Raw genomic sequence first — 20,886 nt, 5'->3', positions numbered from 1 at the left:
TGACTTGGACTGAAAGTAACTGGTTCGAGTCCTCCATGGTCTTCTTTCATTTCTTTTTTTTTTATTTTTGTAATGAAATGTTGAGCAATCGAAATGATTTTTTACAATGTTTTTTAGTCTGTCTCAAATTCAAACAAAAACAATACATCATAATAATAATAATGTTAAACACAGCTGCTAACTACATACAAATACATCATATAAATAATCATTAATAACCATAAATTAATATCATTTAGTAAACCTTGGTTCCCTTATGCGCGCGCGTCAGTGCTGGATGGTACGTGCTTGACAGTGCCCTAAATAAACTTTTTAGACTTGAGCAAAACTTACTTGTTCCAGTCGTTTCAAGGCCGTCTACGTTATAATTTCATGAACGTATAACTCCAAGCAAGTTGGCAGTTTCGTAACAGACTAGACAGATTTGTCAGCTTACACTATTAACCATTCACACTGAATGGATTTACGGTAGGTTTATTACAAGAATTAACACTATCCTATCGACACACTATGTGTTAATATAATCGATTAGGCCTAGTATGACATTACAAACAACACATAGGTCTACCAAGCCTACAGACAAAATTAATAATAAATTTCAATGTCCAGTTGCATACAATAGGTAGTTATGAATTTCTAAAAAAAATTTCTTTCTCAATTGTATCCATTGAGGTCATTCGTTCAATCAGCATAATTTATATTTTATTATTTATACACAACACCGAGTGTATCAAACATATAAAGGGACAATGGAGAGATGAACACCCTAACCCCATACATTATCTACACTACTAATTCAGCCTTCACAGAATTTGGGCCACATTTCCACCGTTCCCAGATTATACTCCCTCCAGATCCCCTCCTCGCTGATGAACTGTTTACGGGGGAGTGGACATGCCAGAAGCTTAGGCCTCTCTGATTCGGTTTCCTTTTGCTGTAAAAATAGTAATCATAGGGAGGTTGGCGTAGCCTACGTACGTACGTAGATCACTCTTTTCAACTTTCTTTCAAAATGATATTGAAAATAAGAGGACGCTCTGATTACAATAAGAGGGCGCTCTGATTACAATATGAGGGCGCTCTCATCCTCAAGTTTGTTTTTTTTTTTTATATATCGAAATACATATAAGAGAACGAGCCAAAACATTATTGATTTTGTTCTTGTTTGTTCTCATTTATCGGCGGGCAATGTGCATAGTTCACAGTTTATCATACTTCTACGGTGTTTTTCTATTTGTATTGTTGAATCCGATATGTTGAATTTTACACGAAATATACGACGAATATCACTCAAAAGCATTTCCTGGTTTATATCTTCATTTGAATCTGAAGAAAAAAAATTATTTTAGCGAGATTGTTGTTTATTCTGTACATAAATGCCCCTCAAGTTACCAACTGTACATAAATGCCCCTCAAGTTACCAACTGTACATAAATGCCCCTTAAGTTACCAACTGTACATAAATGCCCCTCAAGTTACCAACTGTACATAATGTGTCCCTTACCAACTGTTAAATGTACTGAACAGACAACATGGTCTGTTGTGATCATCCATATTCGTAGATCATGCAATGACGTCACACCTTTCAACTCCAGGATCGAGTTAGACACTTCACCAAAGTTGATGGCGTCTGGTTTAGCTGCATTGAAAAATACATATAGATAAAGCCACTCGTGAAATTTGTTATCTCTTAAAATGGGCCCTACACAATCAGTGACGTAACGCACAGAGGGCAAAGGCCACTGGTTTAGCACTCCATTGAACTGCTCACGCTCTGGGGCCACTTGAGTTCGGGACCCTTGGGGGGTGAGCGCTCATAGCTGTTACAAAATCCTAGCTTTCTCTTGCTGCTGTTGTTTAACTACTGGGTATAACTTACCTTCCATAAGTATGTTTATTATTTCTTTGCTTATATGTATCGTTGTTGCTAGAACTAGCCCGGAAAATATAAACGTACATATTGGATCTGCTATTTTATATTTAGGCTGAAAAGAAAGTAAGATAAAGTAAAATAAGAAAGCGTACCTCCGTAACATGCCCAGAATAACTTTTTTTACTCGACAACTGCGTTGCTTGTTGGTGTTATTCGCGTCGTGAAAACGAAATGTCGGTAGTGCCTCCCTCAAAACATAGCGCGCGTCTTCAAGGTGGACGTACGCGCGCGTCAAAAACAATTATTAACACAATTTGAACGCGCGCGTCAAATTATGTCTTTTTGTGTGGAGTAAAATACGTACCTGAATGTATATTATTAGAGCAGCTATGAAAACAGCTATGCTTTGAATAAAGTCACCAACAACGTGCAATATGGCTACACGTATGTTGACATTGTTCTCAGAAGCTTCATTACTACGATTCGCTGTATCGTCACTCTCCGCGTTCAAGTTATGCAAATGAATATGTCCATGACTGCCATGCGCATGCCTGCCCTTACACTGATTTTGCAGAACTACTAGCATACTGAAATTATAAAAACAAATTCGATCAGTTATATAGTTCTGAACTATTCTATACTGTGGTTATTTCAATAGTTTAGTTTATAAAGCTCTGTCTACACTATCAAACGAGTTTGACAAAAAAAAAGTGTGATGTGCCCAAATATGGTAGTGATATAATGTCATCGTGTCCATGTATGGGCACATCACATTTTTTGTCACATAAAGTTTGATAGTGTAGACAGAACATGGTGTGGGTTGAAAGCGTGAATAATAAAATAAATTCATTCCAAACTTTAAAGAACGGACGGGAAAAAAAAACTTACATAACATTTACAAAGATTGCAAACGCGGCAGTGATCATCATTATGGTAGCGTTTATTTCGTAGTTGTTTTTCATAATTTTTATGACGGCTAGAGTGACTAGTACTGCTGTAATCGACCACATCATCAGTACGGATAACAACCCACCAAGTATCTCTAAAATAAACATTCAAGAACATTTAGCAATACTTTTGTAACAGTCACACTTTATAAAGACATAGATATTTGACAATTAATTTATTATGGCGTCGCTTAATTTATTACCGTGCTACTGAAAATAATATCTGATTCATTTTACTTTTTTTTATATGTTTTATTATAACTTACAATAATAATAATGTATAATTACATTTCTATTTGTTTATTAATTTGTCCTATTTTCAAAAATGGCTAATAAAAACATAAAACGAATATCTGACACTGGAGCATCCCTTTAAGGTTTTTGAGCCTGAAACGCGGTAATTTGTACGGAATCAATGATTTTATGTCTACCTCCCTCTATATATGAAGTTTAGTTTCGCTTGAGCTGCTGGGTTTTATGTCTATCATCCCCCCCCCTCTGTCGTCACATGGTTTTTAAACTTCAGTAACCATTCTATTCCGATCCTCTGATGGTATTAAACTTAGTACTAGTAGGCTGACTTTTGCATTCTTGTTCTGCTGCGCTGCTATTGTAGGCCTATTATTTGTTTCTACATTATTTTATGTGAACTATTTTACCTGCCCTGTGCCATCCCCACGTCAATCGTCGTGTTGGACCCTTTTCTGCAACCACCAGAGCAAAATAACTGATTACAAAACTAGCAAAGTCCGAGAAAAGATGAGCAGCGTCTGTCAAAATTGATAAGCTGCCCGCTAACAAACCACCTATTAAAAAAACAATAACATGCTATATTATTATTAGGTTAATGAGACAAAGGTGTACAACTGAAAGCGTATGATCGGCATTTGAGCGCGCGCGTCAAATATAGTCGTGTTTTACGCGCAGAAATAAAAACTCACTAGCCACGTTCACATAAGATTTTATCGTGCTCTCGTATCGTGATATTGAATATCACGTTAGCAGGAAGAGCGTTCACATAGAATTGGACATCATGATATAAGTATGTTAATGAGGTGCAATGTTGCGTGACAGAGGTCAAACGTTGAAAACATGGTGTGTGACGTGGTGCGGTAGCTTCTTTGTTGGTTTGTTGTTGTTTGCGTTGCGTGAGTTCAGTTTTATACAGCAGTTATCCGAAGATTTTCGCAATGTTGCCGAAACATTTAAAAAAGAATATAACGCGCTGTCAAAATTATTGTTGTTGTTGTTGGGGTCGTCTGCTTCCGGTTGGGTCGATGAGCAACCGAGCGCTGATTGGTTGAATTTCGTCTCTTATCATGATAACTTCGTAAGATCATGATAATTAACGTGCTCTCCGAGAGCACGTTAGCCGGAATTAACGTGATATCCAAGATCACGTTAACGACTTCCTGCAGGTTCACATTGAACATCATGATAAAGAAACTCACGATAATTTCTGAATGTGAACCTAACTACTGTGAGAGAGTGTATAGGCCTAGGCCTAGTGTGAGACGGGAAGTAGTTTTTGGAAGTCGTGATTGGTCAACTTGCGTATAATTTATAAGTACGTCCTTACGTTGCGTCTAGGCCTGGGCCCTAGTGTGAACCAAACTTTAGGCCTACCTATAATTTCGATGACAATGAATGATAAACATACAATAGATGCATACACCAGTTGACGTCTGGCAGTTTGTCTTTGTACTGCATGGTCATGCCCTGCTGTCATGTTAGAATGGCAATGTGCCGATAGTTTCCGGTTCAATACATTATTACCATTTTCTCCTGCTCCATATCTGACATGTCCGTCCTCTGTTGCCCCGTATGTTGCCACATTTTTCGCGTGCCCATTCTGGTCTTCTTGTTTGATAATCATGATTGGTGTTCTTGTTGGCATTATGAATTCTGAAATAGGCCTAGCCTAGGCCTAGGTAGGTATTTTAATCATTATTAATACTTTGACATGCCTAACTAAAAAGTATCATTATTATTCAATTATTAATATAATTTATTTATTTCAACAATATTTTACGTGGGCGATCCATCTAGGCTAGCCGAAGCTGATCATTATAGGGACCCTCACAAAAATACAACATGATGAGACATAAACATGTAACAATAAAAATCAAATTAAAATAAATATAATTTATAAAGATAAAATAAAGCACAAAATATTTAGAATCAAAATAAAATTAAAACAGAAAGACGGAAGGATTCTCACAAAAACGATCAGTAAAACAAAATCACAAACAAATATGAATTATAACACTGCTGCAGAGAAACAATAATGAGAAAATATAAAATAATGCATTGAATTGTGTGTTTGTAGAATGCGTAGAAAATGAACGCGCGCGTAAACGTACACCCACCACCAACACCACCACACCACATTCCCCACGTCGCCTTTATTTTCATCCATATTATAAACAAAAAGGCAATAAAGTTAGATATGTATACATTGATTTGTGATTTGTAAACTTAGGCCTATAGTGACCAAAACTTAATATTAAATTCATTCTTGGTTGTGTGTGACGATTTATCAAAAAGTTATGTAACAAGTTGTACAGCGCCCTCATAATTTAATATTAAAAGAAAAAATTGTAATGGCTTCAATTGGAGTTCTTGCTAAAAATGCCCTGCAAAAGTCGGCAGTTTCAAAGTTGGTCAGTTATAAGCAAAATGCTTTTAAAAAGTTGATTATTACAAAGTTATTAGTTAATCATTTATGTTATAGTTCATTTGCTTGGGCAATGAATAATGTAATTGTAGGCTAGGCCGGACAGGTTATTGCCTTGTTGTCTGTGAGTGAGGAGTGAGGTTGAGGTACGGCGAGTGCATCATGAAGGGTGCCCAAACCCATTCTGCGTGGGTTTGATATACCAGGCCTAGTCTAAGTGATTTATTGATCTAATGAGTGTGTTAAGAAGTCTGATTCAGTTTTAAATACCATGCATTGGCATTGTTGATATGATATTTATTGTGTTTTTATTTATTTTATTATTTCATAATATTATAATGACATCATTTGTTACTGTATTTTTATTATCTAAAAACAGGGACAAGCCAGTGGTGCAGCGGCAGGGACTCGTTTCTTTCACTTCAACGTGAATGGCAGTCTTTCATCATCCACAGGGACTACAGCTGATAAAGTAAGACATGACGGTGAACTCAAAATATTAAATTTTACCTTTTGCATTAAAAATTTAGGGGGGCCTGGACCAGCTGGCCCCCCTCACCCTTGGATCCGCCCCTGATGTGATCATAAATATGCCTAAATCATGGTGATTAGATTAAGCTTGGTTCCCACTAGGACGGAATGCAAGGACGTACATCTCTTGCATTGCATTATGTCATATTGTATTGGGTCTCTAGTGGGAACCAAGCATTACCTCTCTGTGTGAAAAAAAGAACCCTAGTATGAAACCTTGGTTATGGGCTTTTTTAGCCATCTAGCAGTGTCTAGTAGTAGAGTTTATGCACTTGTCAATTGTATGACCCACTATACCACCCCCGGGAGAGGTGCGTCATTTGTCCGATGTGTGTCATACCTTATGAATACCATGACGCACTCATGCGTCAATAATGTGACTTACCTTTAGGTGACCATGACGCACCCATTTTGACACACTGTGACCATGGTTTTTATGATATTTTGGGTGATAAAGTGACGGACATTGACACACCATTGGTCATTGATTTGACGTACCATCTAGGTTTTTTGACGCACCCCTGCGTCAGTAATTATTTGTAAATGACGCACCTCTCCCGGGGGTCGTATAGTGGGTCATACAATTGACAAGTGCATTAGTAGTTCTTGAATAGTTTATTGTATAAAACTATAATTTTTTTTTATGTTTTAAAGATATCAAGGGATTACCCTGTGGTTGATCATACATATGATGCGGTAGTAGTAGGTGCTGGAGGGGCAGGATTACGTGCTGCATTTGGCCTAGCACATGAGGGTTTCAAGACAGCTTGTATTAGTAAATTATTCCCAACAAGGTCACACACAGTAGCAGCACAAGTAAGTCTGTTGATGTGTTTCTTAAGCCCTGTCTATACTTATCAAATAAAAGTGTATGTGCCCAAATATGGTAGTGATATGCCAAAATATGGTAGTGATAAGACATCATTATGTTCATATATGGGCACATCATATTTTGTAGATAGAGCTTTAGTGAACAATAAATTTTTTATTATTTCACTTTATTTCGGAAAACAATTATCATTATACTATGTATGAATGACTTAATAAATCGAATCTGAATCTGACTTCAAATTTATAGAAAACATTACATACAGTATAATAAGTTAATCCACAAACTAAATATGAGTTGATTTTACTAAATAAAACAACAGCTTGTTCCATTTTAATGTGTTTTTTGTTTGTTTTTGTGGAAATAAAGATTGGTTGATTTAGATAAGTGTCTAAGCTTATATTCTATATAATAACAAAATACTGTCATTTATGCTAGCAAAGCTTGTTATATAAGTTAGTCAATTATGACACCATAAGAAAAAAGTTCATTTTATACTACAGTAGGTAGGAACACCTAATGGATACTTCACTATGCAAGCTTTTAAGCTATATGATAATATTGAGTAATTCAATTCTTTATTAATACATCAAAACAAATTTTCAAATTAATAAGAAGTGAATGTGTTCCTTTGATTCCAGGGTGGGATAAATGCCGCTTTAGGAAATATGGAACCAGATGACTGGAGGTGGCATATGTAAGTAGACAAAACAAGTACATGGATTAGGATACCTACCTGGATAAAACAGAAAATGCCATTGCTTTCAAACTAGTCAACCTCTCAACAATAAATAATACCAGCCTTCAAAATTCATATTCTTATCAAAGTACCATCATTTGTTGTACAATTTACTGCATGTTTTTGACTAAACTAACTTTTTTTAAGCTCTGTCTACACTATCAAACTAGTTTGACAAAAAAAAGTGTGATGCGCCCAAATATGGTAATATGACATCATCATGTCCATATATGGGTACATCAAATTTTTTGTCACATAAAGTGTGATAGTGTAGACAGAGCTTAAACACATAAGAGAGTATCTCAAATTTGAGTACTAATAGTATTTTCTAAAGCTCTGTCTACACTATCAAACTATTTTGATGTTATGTGCCTAAATATGGTAGTGATATGCCCAAATATGGTAGTGATATGCCCAAATATGGTAGTGCTATGACATCATCATTTATATGGCGTATGTTGTTTATTAGGTATGACACCGTGAAGGGTTCTGATTGGTTGGGTGATCAAGATGCTATACATTACATGACAGAAGAAGCTCCAAAAGCTGTTATTGAGGTACTGTACAAATATTGTGATATTTTAAAGCCCTGTCTACACTATTAAACTAGTTTGACAACAAAGTGTGATGTGCCCAAATATGGTGGTGATATGACATCATCATGTCCATACATAGGCACATCACATTTTTTTGTCACAATAAGTTTGATAGTGTAGAAAAAGCTTAATGTGTGTTATAACTATTTCCTTTGAAACTTTAAATAAAGAAAAGAAAATATTCTGGGATTCTCTGACTGTTATTTAAAATTTTAAAAATTAAATTAAAGTGATAATGATATATGACTGTACCTCTGCATGAACCTGCTCTTTGATGGTAAAATGAAAAGCAACCTCTATTTTTTAACAGCTGGAAAACTATGGGATGCCGTTCAGCCGGACTGAAGAAGGTTTGATATACCAAAGAGCATTTGGAGGTGGTAGCTATGACTATGGTAAAGGTGGACAGGCACACAGATGTTGTTGTGTTGCGGACAGGACGGGACATTCACTGCTACACACACTATATGGTCAGGTATGTTAAGCTCTGTCTACACACATTATGTGACAAAAAAATGTGATGTGCCCATATATGAACATGATGATGTCATATCACTACCATATTTGGGCATATCACTACCATATTTAGGCATATCACTAGACTTGCCCCAAGTCTGTATTTATTGTCTTTTTTTTTTATTTATTTGTTTTTATTTCGACCGCGATTTTTGTCTGAAAATACAGACTTGTGAAACACGTATAGAAATCGATTTGCAGACCGCAAACATCCGATAAGAATGACGTAGATTATCATACCGTATTTGGCTATATGGGGCGGGCGGTATGTAAATATGGATTTCGAATCAACCAATGATCATTTTGTTTCAAAATGAAAAAGATCGAGTACGTACGTACAGTGCTGAATATACGATCGAGACTGAACATCTGTTGAAATATAAAATCGTGTTACCAAGTTGTTTTGTTTATTAATTGTTTAGTCCTGGCCTAGGCCTCCTTCGTAGGGCTACTCAACTCGTACGTGTGACCTGCCAAATAAAACGCCAATAAGGTACATACCACTACCGACCGGCACACAACAGGGCTACACCACCACACAGAACAGGACAGGGTCTGGACTGGGTGGGAATTAAATCAAATTTTCTCCGCATAATAAATGATCCATTCAAAGTTTGATTTGGCGGAGAAGCTAGCCTATCATATCAAGACGAGTTTTCATGTTCTTGGGAAAAATCTCATCAAATGTTTACCAGACTACTAGGCATATAAAATCATTTCTAGCCTTCAGAAACTTTCATCAATGTACCCAACCAAGTACACATTGTCTAACGTAACATACAGTAGCGCATGCGCATCGTCTTAGATGTTGAGTCTTTGAAAGTCTGAAATATGAATATTAAAACGACGTACGAGTGAGTAGCCAATGGCATGCGGCTGAAACTAGTCAACTGGATAATTTATGCACCAAGAATTCTTGGTGTCAAACCACGTGACTTATGCGTGTTTCCCCAGACGGAGTATCCAAACTCAAGTAATACACATATGAAACGCCATATGTGCAAAAATATTTATATTTTTACAAAACTCCGTCTGGAGCCCAGACTAGCATATCACTACCATATTTAGGTATATCACTACTATATTTGGGCACATCACTACTAAATTCTTTCCTGTGAAACGAACAACGGCTAATATATGTTTTTAAACTATGACCAAACCCTATTTAGGGGACACCCCTTTTATGGCGATGCTATGGATCCACAGTGACGAAAATGTCCCCTTGATTAATGATAGTTGTTACTGTATCTATAGAAACAATATTTTTTCTTTAACTTCTTGTTTAATTTCTTCAATTAAATCCTTAATAATTAAACATATACTATTTAAATTAAATAAATAGTGAAAAATTTAATTATATTTACATATTATATGTTTATCTAATTTTTGATTAAGATGTTGATATATAAGTAAATAAATATGACTTACCTTACTAAACAAACAGCTACAGGGTGAGTATGAAATTGTGTATACAACTGCCAGTAATTATGTACAGAAAATTGACACTTTATGCATCATTATAATTAGAGTTCTTCTTCCAACAGCTTATGTAAACTAATTAAAGTTACACACGACATGTATTGTTATTTAGGTGTTTTGTATGTTTGTTGTCATAGTAACTAAAAAGGTAACAATAGCGAGGTACCTCAAAGACTATAATGAATGTATAGTATTAATAGTAATTAGATGTATTGCTTTATTAGTATCAATTGTAAAGGAGATGTTCTTAGAATAATATGAACATTAAACAACTTATTAAATATTCTATTTTCTAGTTTGTCATAAATAATACAGGGTAATAAAAACCATTTGTACTTGCTTATCAAACTAGTTTGACAAAAAAAAAGAAGTATGATGTATCTAAATATGGTAGTAATATGGTCAAATATGGTAGTGATATGACATCATCATGTGTATTACTATAATGCTCTGTGTACACTATCAAACTAGTTTGACAAAAAAAGTGTGATGTGCCTAAATATGATAGTGATGTGCCCAAATATGGTAGTGATGACATCATCATGTCACATAAAGTTTGATAGTGTAGACAGAGCTTAAGAATAAAGTTGTGAGTTAAGGTAATCTCATTGGATGAAGAGTTAGTGGTGCTCTGCTTTCACATTGCGTCCGGCCGCCTGAGGAAAATATCGTGATCGTTGAGCGCGTTTTTACATCGAGCACGAATTGGTTATCCGTTGTCAAGCAGGGTCATTCATGCTCACTGTTGATTGGTCAAAAGAAAAAAAATGTACGATTTCAGCAAACAAATGGCTTCTTGATCCATTGCACCAGTTCGAATCAGATACGAATTTAAATCGTACAAATTTACTACTGAACCCATTTTCAATGATATCTTTTTCAGAGAAAGTAATAAAACAAGTTGATAATTTTTGTTTGTCTGTTATTACATACTAGTTAGTATCTGTTGGTACAATTTTCTTGAAGATGATAACGAGAAATTTTCTTTTTTTAAATTGTAATTTGATTGCCGTATATTTATTTTTACTTCTGTAATAATGGGATAAAATTACCATGCGATGATGAGAATGATATTAATGAGAATTTTAATTTGTTTTCAGTCGCTGAGATACGATACCAATTACTTTATAGAGTACTTCGCCTTGGACCTTCTTTTTGAGAAAGGAGAATGTGTTGGGGTGATTGCACTGTGTTTGGAGGACGGGTCCATTCATCGTTTCCGCTCAAAGAGCACAATTATCGCGACAGGGTGAGATTTATGGTTTTTTTTGAATAATTAAGTATTTGGTATTAGTTATTATTTTAAATGAATAAATAATAATATTAATTTTTTATTTGTTATTTTAGAGGATACGGTAGATCATATTTCAGCTGTACCTCGGCCCATACATGCACAGGGGATGGTACAGCAATGGTCAGTCGAGCTGGTCTGCCTAACCAGGACATGGAGTTTGTCCAGTTTCATCCAACAGGTAAGGGTATTATTAAAATGTTTACAATGATCACATGTCAACATTACAAATCTTAAAGATATATTGTCTTCCAAAAGCATGAAAAATAAAGATTAATAAAATCAGACTTTGAATAGGCCATTTTGCAGTTTTAATAAAGTTAATCACTTCTGTAGAAAAAAAAATTATTATTTCACTTATAAAAAGGCAAAATAAACGGTAAATTTTAACCAAAAACCATTGTCTGACAGACAATTTTTTAAGTATTTTTTGCTTCAAATTACATTTTTTCAGGTAATTTTTTTTTTTCGATCCAGTTTGTGGTCAAAGTGAATAATTATTATGTGACATTAAAATGGCATATTAAAAAAAAAAATTCAAAAAAACTATATTTTTAGGGTGACAATATATCTTTAAAATGAGATTGATATAAAATCTAAATCATAAGTGTGAAAAGAACTCTAGATACAATGCTGTCTATGGTTTGAATCCAGTGTGAATGCATCACAATGGGACAAAATGTGTGCATCAAAATGTCTTAAGCTCTGTCTACACTACACATAACATTTGATAGTGCAGACAGAGCTTTAATGTAATGTTAGTGAATGGCGTGTGTGAATGCAGCCTTCACAATGTTAATTATAATGAATGGTGTGAGGATGCATGTTATGAAGCTTATTAGCAACAAAAACAGACAATATGTGTTCAATTGATAATACCAAGTTATTGTATTAGATAGCCTGAAGCATTCATCATTATACACACTTATTCTTGTTCTTGTTAATAATACTCAAGGACAATTATTAGAAGAACAATGTTCAACTCAACTTGTACTCTTTTGAAATATAATTAGATATTCATTTTCTTGCCCATAAAAATACATTCTTTTCATAAAAATTTATCTAATTACCTGTAGTGAGTTTAGAAGATATAGAGGGAGCTATTTGCCCTCTGTGTACTTCCATTCTAATCATTTGATATTTAGATAAGTGTCAATTACCTGTAGTGAGTTTACATTATATAGAGGGAGCTATTTACCATCTGCGTACTTCCATTCGATATTTAGATAAGTGTCAATTGTCACTTTGTTTTGAAAGGTATATATGGAGCTGGTTGCTTGATAACTGAGGGTTGTCGAGGTGAGGGCGGTATATTGATTAATAGCGAAGGTGAGCGGTTTATGGAGCGCTACGCCCCGACTGCGAAGGATTTAGCTTCAAGGGACGTAGTCTCGAGGTCAATGACAATTGAAATTAGGGAAGGCCGGTAAGACACAAGTTTAATATACTGTACTTTTAATTTTGAAATTTTAACCTGTTTGGAAAAAGCACAAATTAGTATTATGCAAGCAATGTGGCTAAGTTGCAATGATTGGCTATTTATAATATGCAATATTCAAATGAGATATTGTACTGTATAAAGCTTTGTCTACACTATTAAAACAGTTTGACAAAAAAGGTGTGATGTGCCCAAATATGGTAGTGATATGCCCAAAGATGGTAGTGATATCACATCATCATGTCCATATATGGGCACATCACATTTTGTTATCACATAAAGTTTGATAGTGTAGACAGAGCTTTACAATGGTAAATTATTTTGGTCAGATGTTTTGTACTACTCTAAATTATATTCTTATAGAGGTGTCGGTCCAAAGAAGGACCATGTATACCTACAGCTGTATCATCTGTCACCAGAGCAGCTTAAGACTAGACTACCAGGCATCTCAGAGACTGCTATGATCTTTGCTGGTGTAGACGTCACAAAGGAACCAATCCCTGTGCTGCCTACTGTCCACTACAACATGGGTGGAATTCCTACCAACCGCAAAGGAGAGGTTCGTGTTAATTTAACTTTTGATGAATTAGTTTTAATGGATGTACTAGTGGTTTAAGCTGAGATAGCTACTCATTGGTTTTATAAACATGCCTAAAGCCTCGTCTACACAATCAAACTTTATGTGACAAACAAAGGTGATGTGCCTATATATGGACATGATGATGTCATATTACTGCCAGTGCCATATTTGGGCATATATCTTTTTTGTCAAACTAGTTTGATAATTTAGACAAACCTTTAAGCCTTCTGTACACTATCAAACTTTATGTGTCATCACTACTATATTTGGGTACTAGTTTTGTCAAACTAGTTTAATAGTGTAGACAGAGCTTGACTGATTTCTTCCAAAAAAAATCATATTTAAGTTTTCTGACTGTATCTTCTGTTTTATTTGATAGGTTATTTACTATGAGAATGGAGAAGATAAAGTTGTGCCAGGGTTGTATTCGTGTGGAGAGTCAGCGTGTGCATCCGTTCACGGCGCCAACCGTCTCGGAGCCAATTCACTTCTGGATCTAGTTGTCTTTGGCAGAGCCTGTGCCTTGACCATCGCTGAAAACCACAAACCTGGAGAGAGTATTCCAGATATTAAAGCGGTATTTAAACGCTACTTTAATTTTCAAATGAACTATCAACATATGAACAAAACCCTGTTAATAAATCGCACTACACATATTTCAGCTGATTCTCGGCACTCTATCTATTTCCGAAGCATCATAGGAATATTTGGTAAATACAACATCACATGTGTTTCACATGTATCTAGTAGTAACCTATAACCGTACATGATACAGGAACCACATGTGATGTAAATGAGATGCTGTATTACCAAATAATCCTACGATACTTCGGAAATAGATAGTATGTGGAGATTCAGCACTGGGAATCGGGTGCATATTTATGCATTGTTGTATTTGACTGAAAAAATAAATTATAAGTTATTTTATTTTTAGAATTCTGGTGAAGAATCTGTAGCAAATCTTGATAAGCTACGATATGCAGATGGCAAGCTACCAGTAGCAGAAGTACGCGCCAACATGCAGTGGGTGAGCAACCTTATAATAATAAAAACTTTAAATGGTGGTGGCACTATTACTCCCCATTCCTTCCCATAATGCATCGCTCACGCTATTTGCGATAAAGCTTATTAAAGTGTCTATTAAGATGTTGAACAAATCATTACATTTCAATTTCTTTTGAACCAGGTAATGCAAAATAATGCTGCAGTGTTCCGCACTGGAGAAATCCTAAAAGAGGGCGTCAAGAAAATTGATGATGTTTACCAACAATTAAACGACGTCAAGGTAAATCAGTCTTTTTTATACCTTAGATAAAATCTGTCCCATTTTATTGCAGTTTTTTAATTTATTATTTTTACAATACTTTTCGTATTTGTTTATCTGCATTAAGCTATGTTAAAACTTATTCCAGACGGTCCATAATAAAAAATGTGTGTAGTGTTTAAGAATAGAACGCATTCTGTATTCTGTATATTGAATCGAAAACGTAACGCTCTGTCTACACTATCAAACTAGTTTGACAAAAAAGTGTGATGTGCCCAAATATGGTAGTGATATGCCCAAATATGATATGACAACATCATGTATGGGCACATCACATTTTTTTTGTCACTTAAAGTGAACTATTCTGTACCAAGCAATCCTGGTTGCTTGCATATAATGTAACTAATGTGTATTACATATGTTGTTTTTCAGTTGTACGACCGAGGCATTGTGTGGAACACAGATCTAGTTGAAGCGCTAGAGCTACAAAATCTGCTTTTAAATTCTGCTCAAACCATGCATTCTGCTGAGAACCGAGAGGAGAGTCGTGGCGCTCATGCACGAGAGGACTTTCCTGTAAGATCTATTAACATTCTATCTATTATCAAGATTAAGTATAATGTAATTTACATATGTCTGAGCATTGTTGGAATTCTGTTTTTTCTCAGGATCGCATTGATGAGTATGATTATTCCAAACCATTAGAAGGTCAACAAAGAAGATCGTATGAGGAACATTGGCGAAAACACACATTAGCATATATGAATAAAGAATCGGGAAAAGTAAGTACACAACAACACATATTTAGACAGTGTCTGTATTCTGTGGTGAACCAGGGGTGTATCCCCTTCCCAAAACCCCTTCTATCTCCTCCACTTGTTTTTTTCAACTTAAGTGACATGAACTGTGTGGATCTGCCCCTGTGAATATACAGCTGGACTGCATGTCTTGTGGTTAATTGTATATGTATAAAGGTCTATCTTTATAAATAACAAAAACTGGTAATAAAAGTGCTCTTTATAAAAGCCTAGTGTATTTCATTGTAATATGTTCATTGTAATATGTTCATTTTAATACTGTATTTTCATTGTGATATGTTCATTGTGATATGTTCATTGTAATATGTTCATTTTAATACTGTATTTTCATTGTGATATGTTCATTGTGATATGTTCATTGCAATATGTTCATTGCGATATGTTCATTGCGATATGTTCATTGTGATATGTTCATTGCGATATGTTCATTGCGATATGTTCATTGCGATATGTTCATTGTGATGTGTTTATCATTGTGATGTGTTTATCATTGTTTTCTTTTCAGGTTAAATTAGATTATAGGCCAGTAATTGATGAAACGTTAGATCAAGAAGATTGCGCAACGGTTCCACCAGCAGTTAGATCGTACTAATCGCAGATCGTACTACAGTAATCGCAGCAGATGAACATCACAAACATGTACTCCCTATGATATGGCAGTGTCAGTTATTAATGACCTTTTAGCTTTCATGGCATGCCACTAGACTATGCAGCTATTGAGTCTAAAATTCATTCTGCATATGCTCATATGTTTCTAGGTGTGTGTAGAATGACCTTTTGACTCAACAGCTGTTTAGTCATGGCACATGAAAACAAAAGGTTGGTATATGTTATGGCAACCAATTTATTGTTTCCTTCTTATTTGCGTGTGGGTGGGTGGGGGCCAGAGTTGCGGGGGGTGGGGGCGGATAGTTTGTTGTGATTTGACCAATCATCAGGTAAAAAATTGATTTATTTTGTGTTTATTAAGTTTCAATACAACAATAATGTTTGATTGAATATTTTGCTCATAAATTAACTAATGTTAAAACGGAATAGTAAATTTCACAAAATATAATAATTATTTACTTACATAATATGAGTATCATAGGGGGAAATATCTGTTTTTAGTCGCTGTGTTGGTTTGAAATGTACAGTATAAAAAATTACTTTATGAATACATTAAGACGTGAAATATTCTTATTTCTTCCTTCCTCAATCAATATTACTAAAGCTCTGTCTACACTATCAAACTTTATGTGACAACAAAAACGTGATGTGCCCATATATGGACATGATGATGTCATATCACTACCACATTTGTGCACATCACACTTTTTTTGTCAAACTAGTTTGATAGTGTAGACAGAGCTTAAAAGCATATTTATAACCTGACCTGTAGTATGCTTTCCATTGGCCTGCACGATTTCATCTTAATTCGCCGTCTTAAAAAATTGCTGACTAGCATATTTCTTTACCTGTAGTGTACGCTACAAAAGCATACATAATATCACATTTCTTAATTTAGACTTTGTATGGTTTATCATTTTCTGTCGTTTTTTTAGTCTACACGATTAAATAATGACCTAATATTGAAATGTCTATTCACCCTTTTGATTAGAAGTTGGTCCCTAGGAACCACGCGCCCTGTGTCACCTGGAAACACAGCCACGTTCTTCTTCCTTTTTACGTCTAAACTCCATCCTGCCGTTTAACTTATCGTTTCATTCTCGGGTTCAAAAATGTGTGTCACGAGTTATTTGCCGATGTGTTAGGCCTACAAGTAAAATACCACCAATGACTAAAGTGGTCCAAATCGGGTCATTAGTTGGAGGTTTATCCATCGACTATAGTCATTTTGGAGGCTAAGTTTAACTGAATTGCCTATTCTATAATAGGATCAAATAAGATAGTACTTCACTGCAATGTTAAAGGATGCATTAAGCTAAGGCTAAAAAACAATAGCCGTTAAAATCATGGATAAAATAAAAGCATAAACTTCATAAGCCATGGATCAAGAATGACCAGGATCTGATCAAAAACATAGTTGAACCTTGCAAGGAAACAATTAAATTAATTTATACCGATAATACATACGATAACTGCATTCCCTTATAATATAATGATTATAATTAACCAGTGGCGAATCCAGGATTTTTTAAATCATGGGTGAGGCGTGGTTTGAAAAAAAATGTATGGACCGGATGAGTCCCCATTGGATCCGCCTGGTCAGTAGTAGAACATGACTTGTTCATGACACTTGAAGTATAGTCTACTACTAGTCACGTGGCTGGTGTTCTGTTGCTTCATGTCAACCAATGAATAAATTTGAGACTGGTGTTCGTCAAATCACGAACATTAATCAAACATGATAAGTAATAGATACATTTGTGACATTTCGTTTCTTGGAATTCTATTAATGTATTTCGTTCCGTCCTGCATCTATTATCCGTAAAGTGCGTTACTAATATACTTGGTTCCAAAAATCATAAGTAATTAATAATAATCATACGTGATTAATAATAATCTGTTCATCACGTCACGTGATTAATCTGTCATTGTTTATGAAGAATACTTACTTCTTAGAATCCTGAATAGATGACTAATTAGAATCAGTGCTTTCCATACAAAATAAATTAAAGATACAGAATATCTTTAAACGTTGGTTCCCACTAGTGCCGCAATGACGTTGACGCAACTCAGTGACGTAGACGCAACGCAAGCGAGTTGGACCAGTCACAGGCGACGACAAAACTTAATTTTAAAATCGACACCAATTACCACGGATTCAACCAATTAACATCGTTGTAATCTCGAGTGCGATCTCGTTGTAATTATCGGATTCTTGTCCGAATTCCGATATGATCATTATCATTTTGCATATCATAATTAATCCGGAGTGTTTGAAATTCCTTGACAGGACTTGGTATATTACCATTACATGGGGAATACTTAATACTCTGATGGTATGGTCACTGTGAACTGCATGCCAAATCCAGTGTACCTATAAATGGAGTAGAAATTAATTAAGGTTAATTACTTTATAAGTAAGGTTACGACTTTAAGAAAAATCATTTGACAAACACACAGAATGATAATTGTTTTCTAAATTATACCATAGATGATAGTACTGTAATATCTCTGATTATTCAAAGCGTAATACATAGGCCTATATGCTAGTTTTTAAAAAGCTCTGTCTACACATAAGGAGGCATTTATACCTCCATGGTCTACACTATCAAACTGTATGTGACAAAAAAAATGTGATGTGCCCATATATGGACATGATTATGTCATCACTATCACAGCGCTTTGAAACCTTTGTCTCTTGCGCTTTATAAATGTTATTTATTATTATTATTATTATTATCACTACCGTATTTGGGCATGTCACTACCATAGTTAGGCATATCATACTTTTTTGGTCAAACTAGTTTGATAGTGTAGACAGAGCTTAAGGCACATCTTCTATAACATCTTCAACCTATTACTAACATTAATGTTCTTTTATTAGTAATGGTTGTGGTGCACCACATCCCCTCTTCTTTCCCCCTTCTCATCGCATACTCACTTTTCCCTCTTCACACTCTGAGTCAGTCGTCGAGTATAGGCCTAGGACTACTTATCTTAACCTACATTATTTATAATCGTCCGGTTCATTCCTCGATAGATTGATGGAGGAAATTATTAATCGTCTGTAATTGCAATGATGATTTGACAGGAAAATGAACATTTAGACCTAAATAGTGCTTGAATACGTTCTTCTAACTTTTAGGAATTATAATTATTATGATTAATATAATATTAGTGTAGGCCAGTCTGTATCATGTGTTTGTTTAAAACATTTTGTTATTTTGGTAAAACCTAGTCAATAGAAAGTCTATTGACAATGTACAAAATTACGGCTCTTAAAGCTACAAAAACAAAATGCCTACAGTACAACAGTATACGTTGATTATCGTCCATAAATTGATTTTGTTTTCTCTCGTGTTATAATCCATGCCTTGTCGGACAAACGTGTAGCATATGATGTTTGTATACGTTGTGAATAATTTGTTTTTCGTTAAATCGATTTTGTTGCACAATTTGTTACGATTCGGCTGATGATATTCCCAGGTATGATCTTTCCCAGGTGCACAGAAAGTGAGGTTCTGGGGTGGGGAAAAGTCCCTTCCATCGTGTCACCTAGATATACCATGATGTTTCCAGATACTCAAATGTAAACGATAGTACCATTTCTCATTAAGAATTAGCGCGTCATCAGGTCGCATGTTTTTTTCGAATAGGGCTAAATTTAATTCGCATGATGTGATTGCCCTTACGTTCCTAAATATATAATAATTAGGTATATATCAATGAAAAACAAACAGTTGTTGACAAGCAAACAGGTAATTCGGGGAAACAACACGATACTGTGAGGGGAAGTCATATGGAACACCGAAAAGGACAATTTGATCGACTTTCACGCTCACCGCGTGGCCAATTGAATAACAAAATATCAATTATGATAAATAATTATTGTATTATCATCAGGTTAACTTATGTGTCATCTCCATTTATTTTTTCCATGCTGAACTTCATTTTGCATTTAGAAGCAACGAAGCAGTTAACTTGAACTTAAATTTCGTATGCCCTACGGGTGGTGCAAGAAGAATACAGAGGAATTATAATAATAATAGCGTGGTTCCCACTCTGGAACGCAACGTGTTGTATTGTGGGAACCGACGACGCAACAGTGCTGCAAACATCGCAGGTTTGACTTCACGCAGGCGGGGGAAAACACAATTATTAGAAGGGCATTTGCTAATGTTGCGTAGATTGCGTTACGTTGCATCGCTAGTGGGAACCAAGCTTTATAAAGCGCATATAAGCAAATACGCTGCACAAAACGCTTCTTGAATGTAGAGAGATGAATGTATTTTCATACATACTTTATTTGCATACATTTTCGTTATTTATGTTTAAACACAATCTTGAACAGCTTCCTGTGACAATGTTATCGCATGATTTGGACCACAGTGTGTACGTGCGCAATGTGGGCGTCCTGATCGAATCGGGTTAATTAACCGTAACATCACTTAAATAAGAATCACTTGCTCCGTAAAGTTAAAACGAAACTTTAATTTAGCTGTTTTTTACTTGCTATTATGTGTCAATTTCCATCTATCTTAACCTTGAGATTGTTTTCAACACTTACCAGACGGTCATCACACGCCCCTTTTGGCGCCAAAACTTATTTATAAAAATAAATAAAACTATTATATTTGATTTCGCGTGATTAAAGTCATTCAAGATCACTAAGGATTCCTGCTAGTTTCGTTGTTTACAT

At 35.2% G+C, this 20,886-nt stretch overlaps 2 protein-coding genes across 2 annotated transcripts; one reads left to right on the top strand and one right to left on the bottom strand.

Annotated features, from left to right (window-relative positions):
* Positions 1–1,171: 1,171 nt before the first annotated feature.
* On the bottom strand, positions 1,172–5,074 carry LOC144841333 (proton-coupled zinc antiporter SLC30A2-like). Its single transcript, XM_078697633.1, has 8 exons — positions 5,042–5,074; positions 4,447–4,725; positions 3,480–3,626; positions 2,762–2,915; positions 2,238–2,460; positions 1,880–1,985; positions 1,505–1,639; positions 1,172–1,326 (listed from the first exon to the last, which is right to left on the bottom strand). The coding sequence occupies exons 2-8, from the start codon at positions 4,715–4,717 to the stop codon at positions 1,172–1,174; spliced, it is 1,191 nt and encodes a 396-aa protein (XP_078553759.1). The 5' UTR covers positions 4,718–4,725; positions 5,042–5,074.
* Positions 5,075–5,409: 335 nt separating this feature from the next.
* Positions 5,410–16,455, top strand: LOC144841192 (succinate dehydrogenase [ubiquinone] flavoprotein subunit, mitochondrial-like). The gene is made up of 16 exons (XM_078697436.1): positions 5,410–5,483; positions 5,877–5,969; positions 6,683–6,844; positions 7,499–7,554; positions 8,066–8,153; positions 8,503–8,667; positions 11,288–11,436; positions 11,535–11,659; positions 12,736–12,904; positions 13,280–13,475; positions 13,876–14,073; positions 14,431–14,523; positions 14,683–14,781; positions 15,193–15,336; positions 15,429–15,542; positions 16,084–16,455. The coding sequence occupies exons 1-16, from the start codon at positions 5,424–5,426 to the stop codon at positions 16,168–16,170; spliced, it is 1,998 nt and encodes a 665-aa protein (XP_078553562.1). The 5' UTR covers positions 5,410–5,423; the 3' UTR covers positions 16,171–16,455.
* The last annotated feature ends 4,431 nt before the right edge of the window (positions 16,456–20,886 follow it).

Source organism: Antedon bifida, chromosome 4, assembly GCF_963402885.1.
Source record: "Antedon bifida chromosome 4, ecAntBifi1.1, whole genome shotgun sequence".
In the NCBI taxonomy this organism is placed as follows: domain Eukaryota; kingdom Metazoa; phylum Echinodermata; class Crinoidea; order Comatulida; family Antedonidae; genus Antedon; species Antedon bifida.
This window is presented reverse-complemented; position numbering and strand designations above follow the sequence as displayed.

Coding starts and splice junctions, on each gene's coding strand:
- LOC144841333 (XM_078697633.1), bottom strand. CDS start 4,717: ATGCCAACAAGAACACCAATCATGATTATCAAACAAGAAGACCAGAAT. Junction 3,627..4,446: donor CATTGTCATCGAAATTATAG/GTAGGCCTAAAG, acceptor TTTTTTTAATAG/GTGGTTTGTTAGCGGGCAGC. Junction 2,916..3,479: donor GTGGGGATGGCACAGGGCAG/GTAAAATAGTTC, acceptor TGTTTATTTTAG/AGATACTTGGTGGGTTGTTA.
- LOC144841192 (XM_078697436.1), top strand. CDS start 5,424: ATGGCTTCAATTGGAGTTCTTGCTAAAAATGCCCTGCAAAAGTCGGCA. Junction 5,484..5,876: donor AGTCGGCAGTTTCAAAGTTG/GTCAGTTATAAG, acceptor ATCTAAAAACAG/GGACAAGCCAGTGGTGCAGC. Junction 11,437..11,534: donor AGCACAATTATCGCGACAGG/GTGAGATTTATG, acceptor TTGTTATTTTAG/AGGATACGGTAGATCATATT.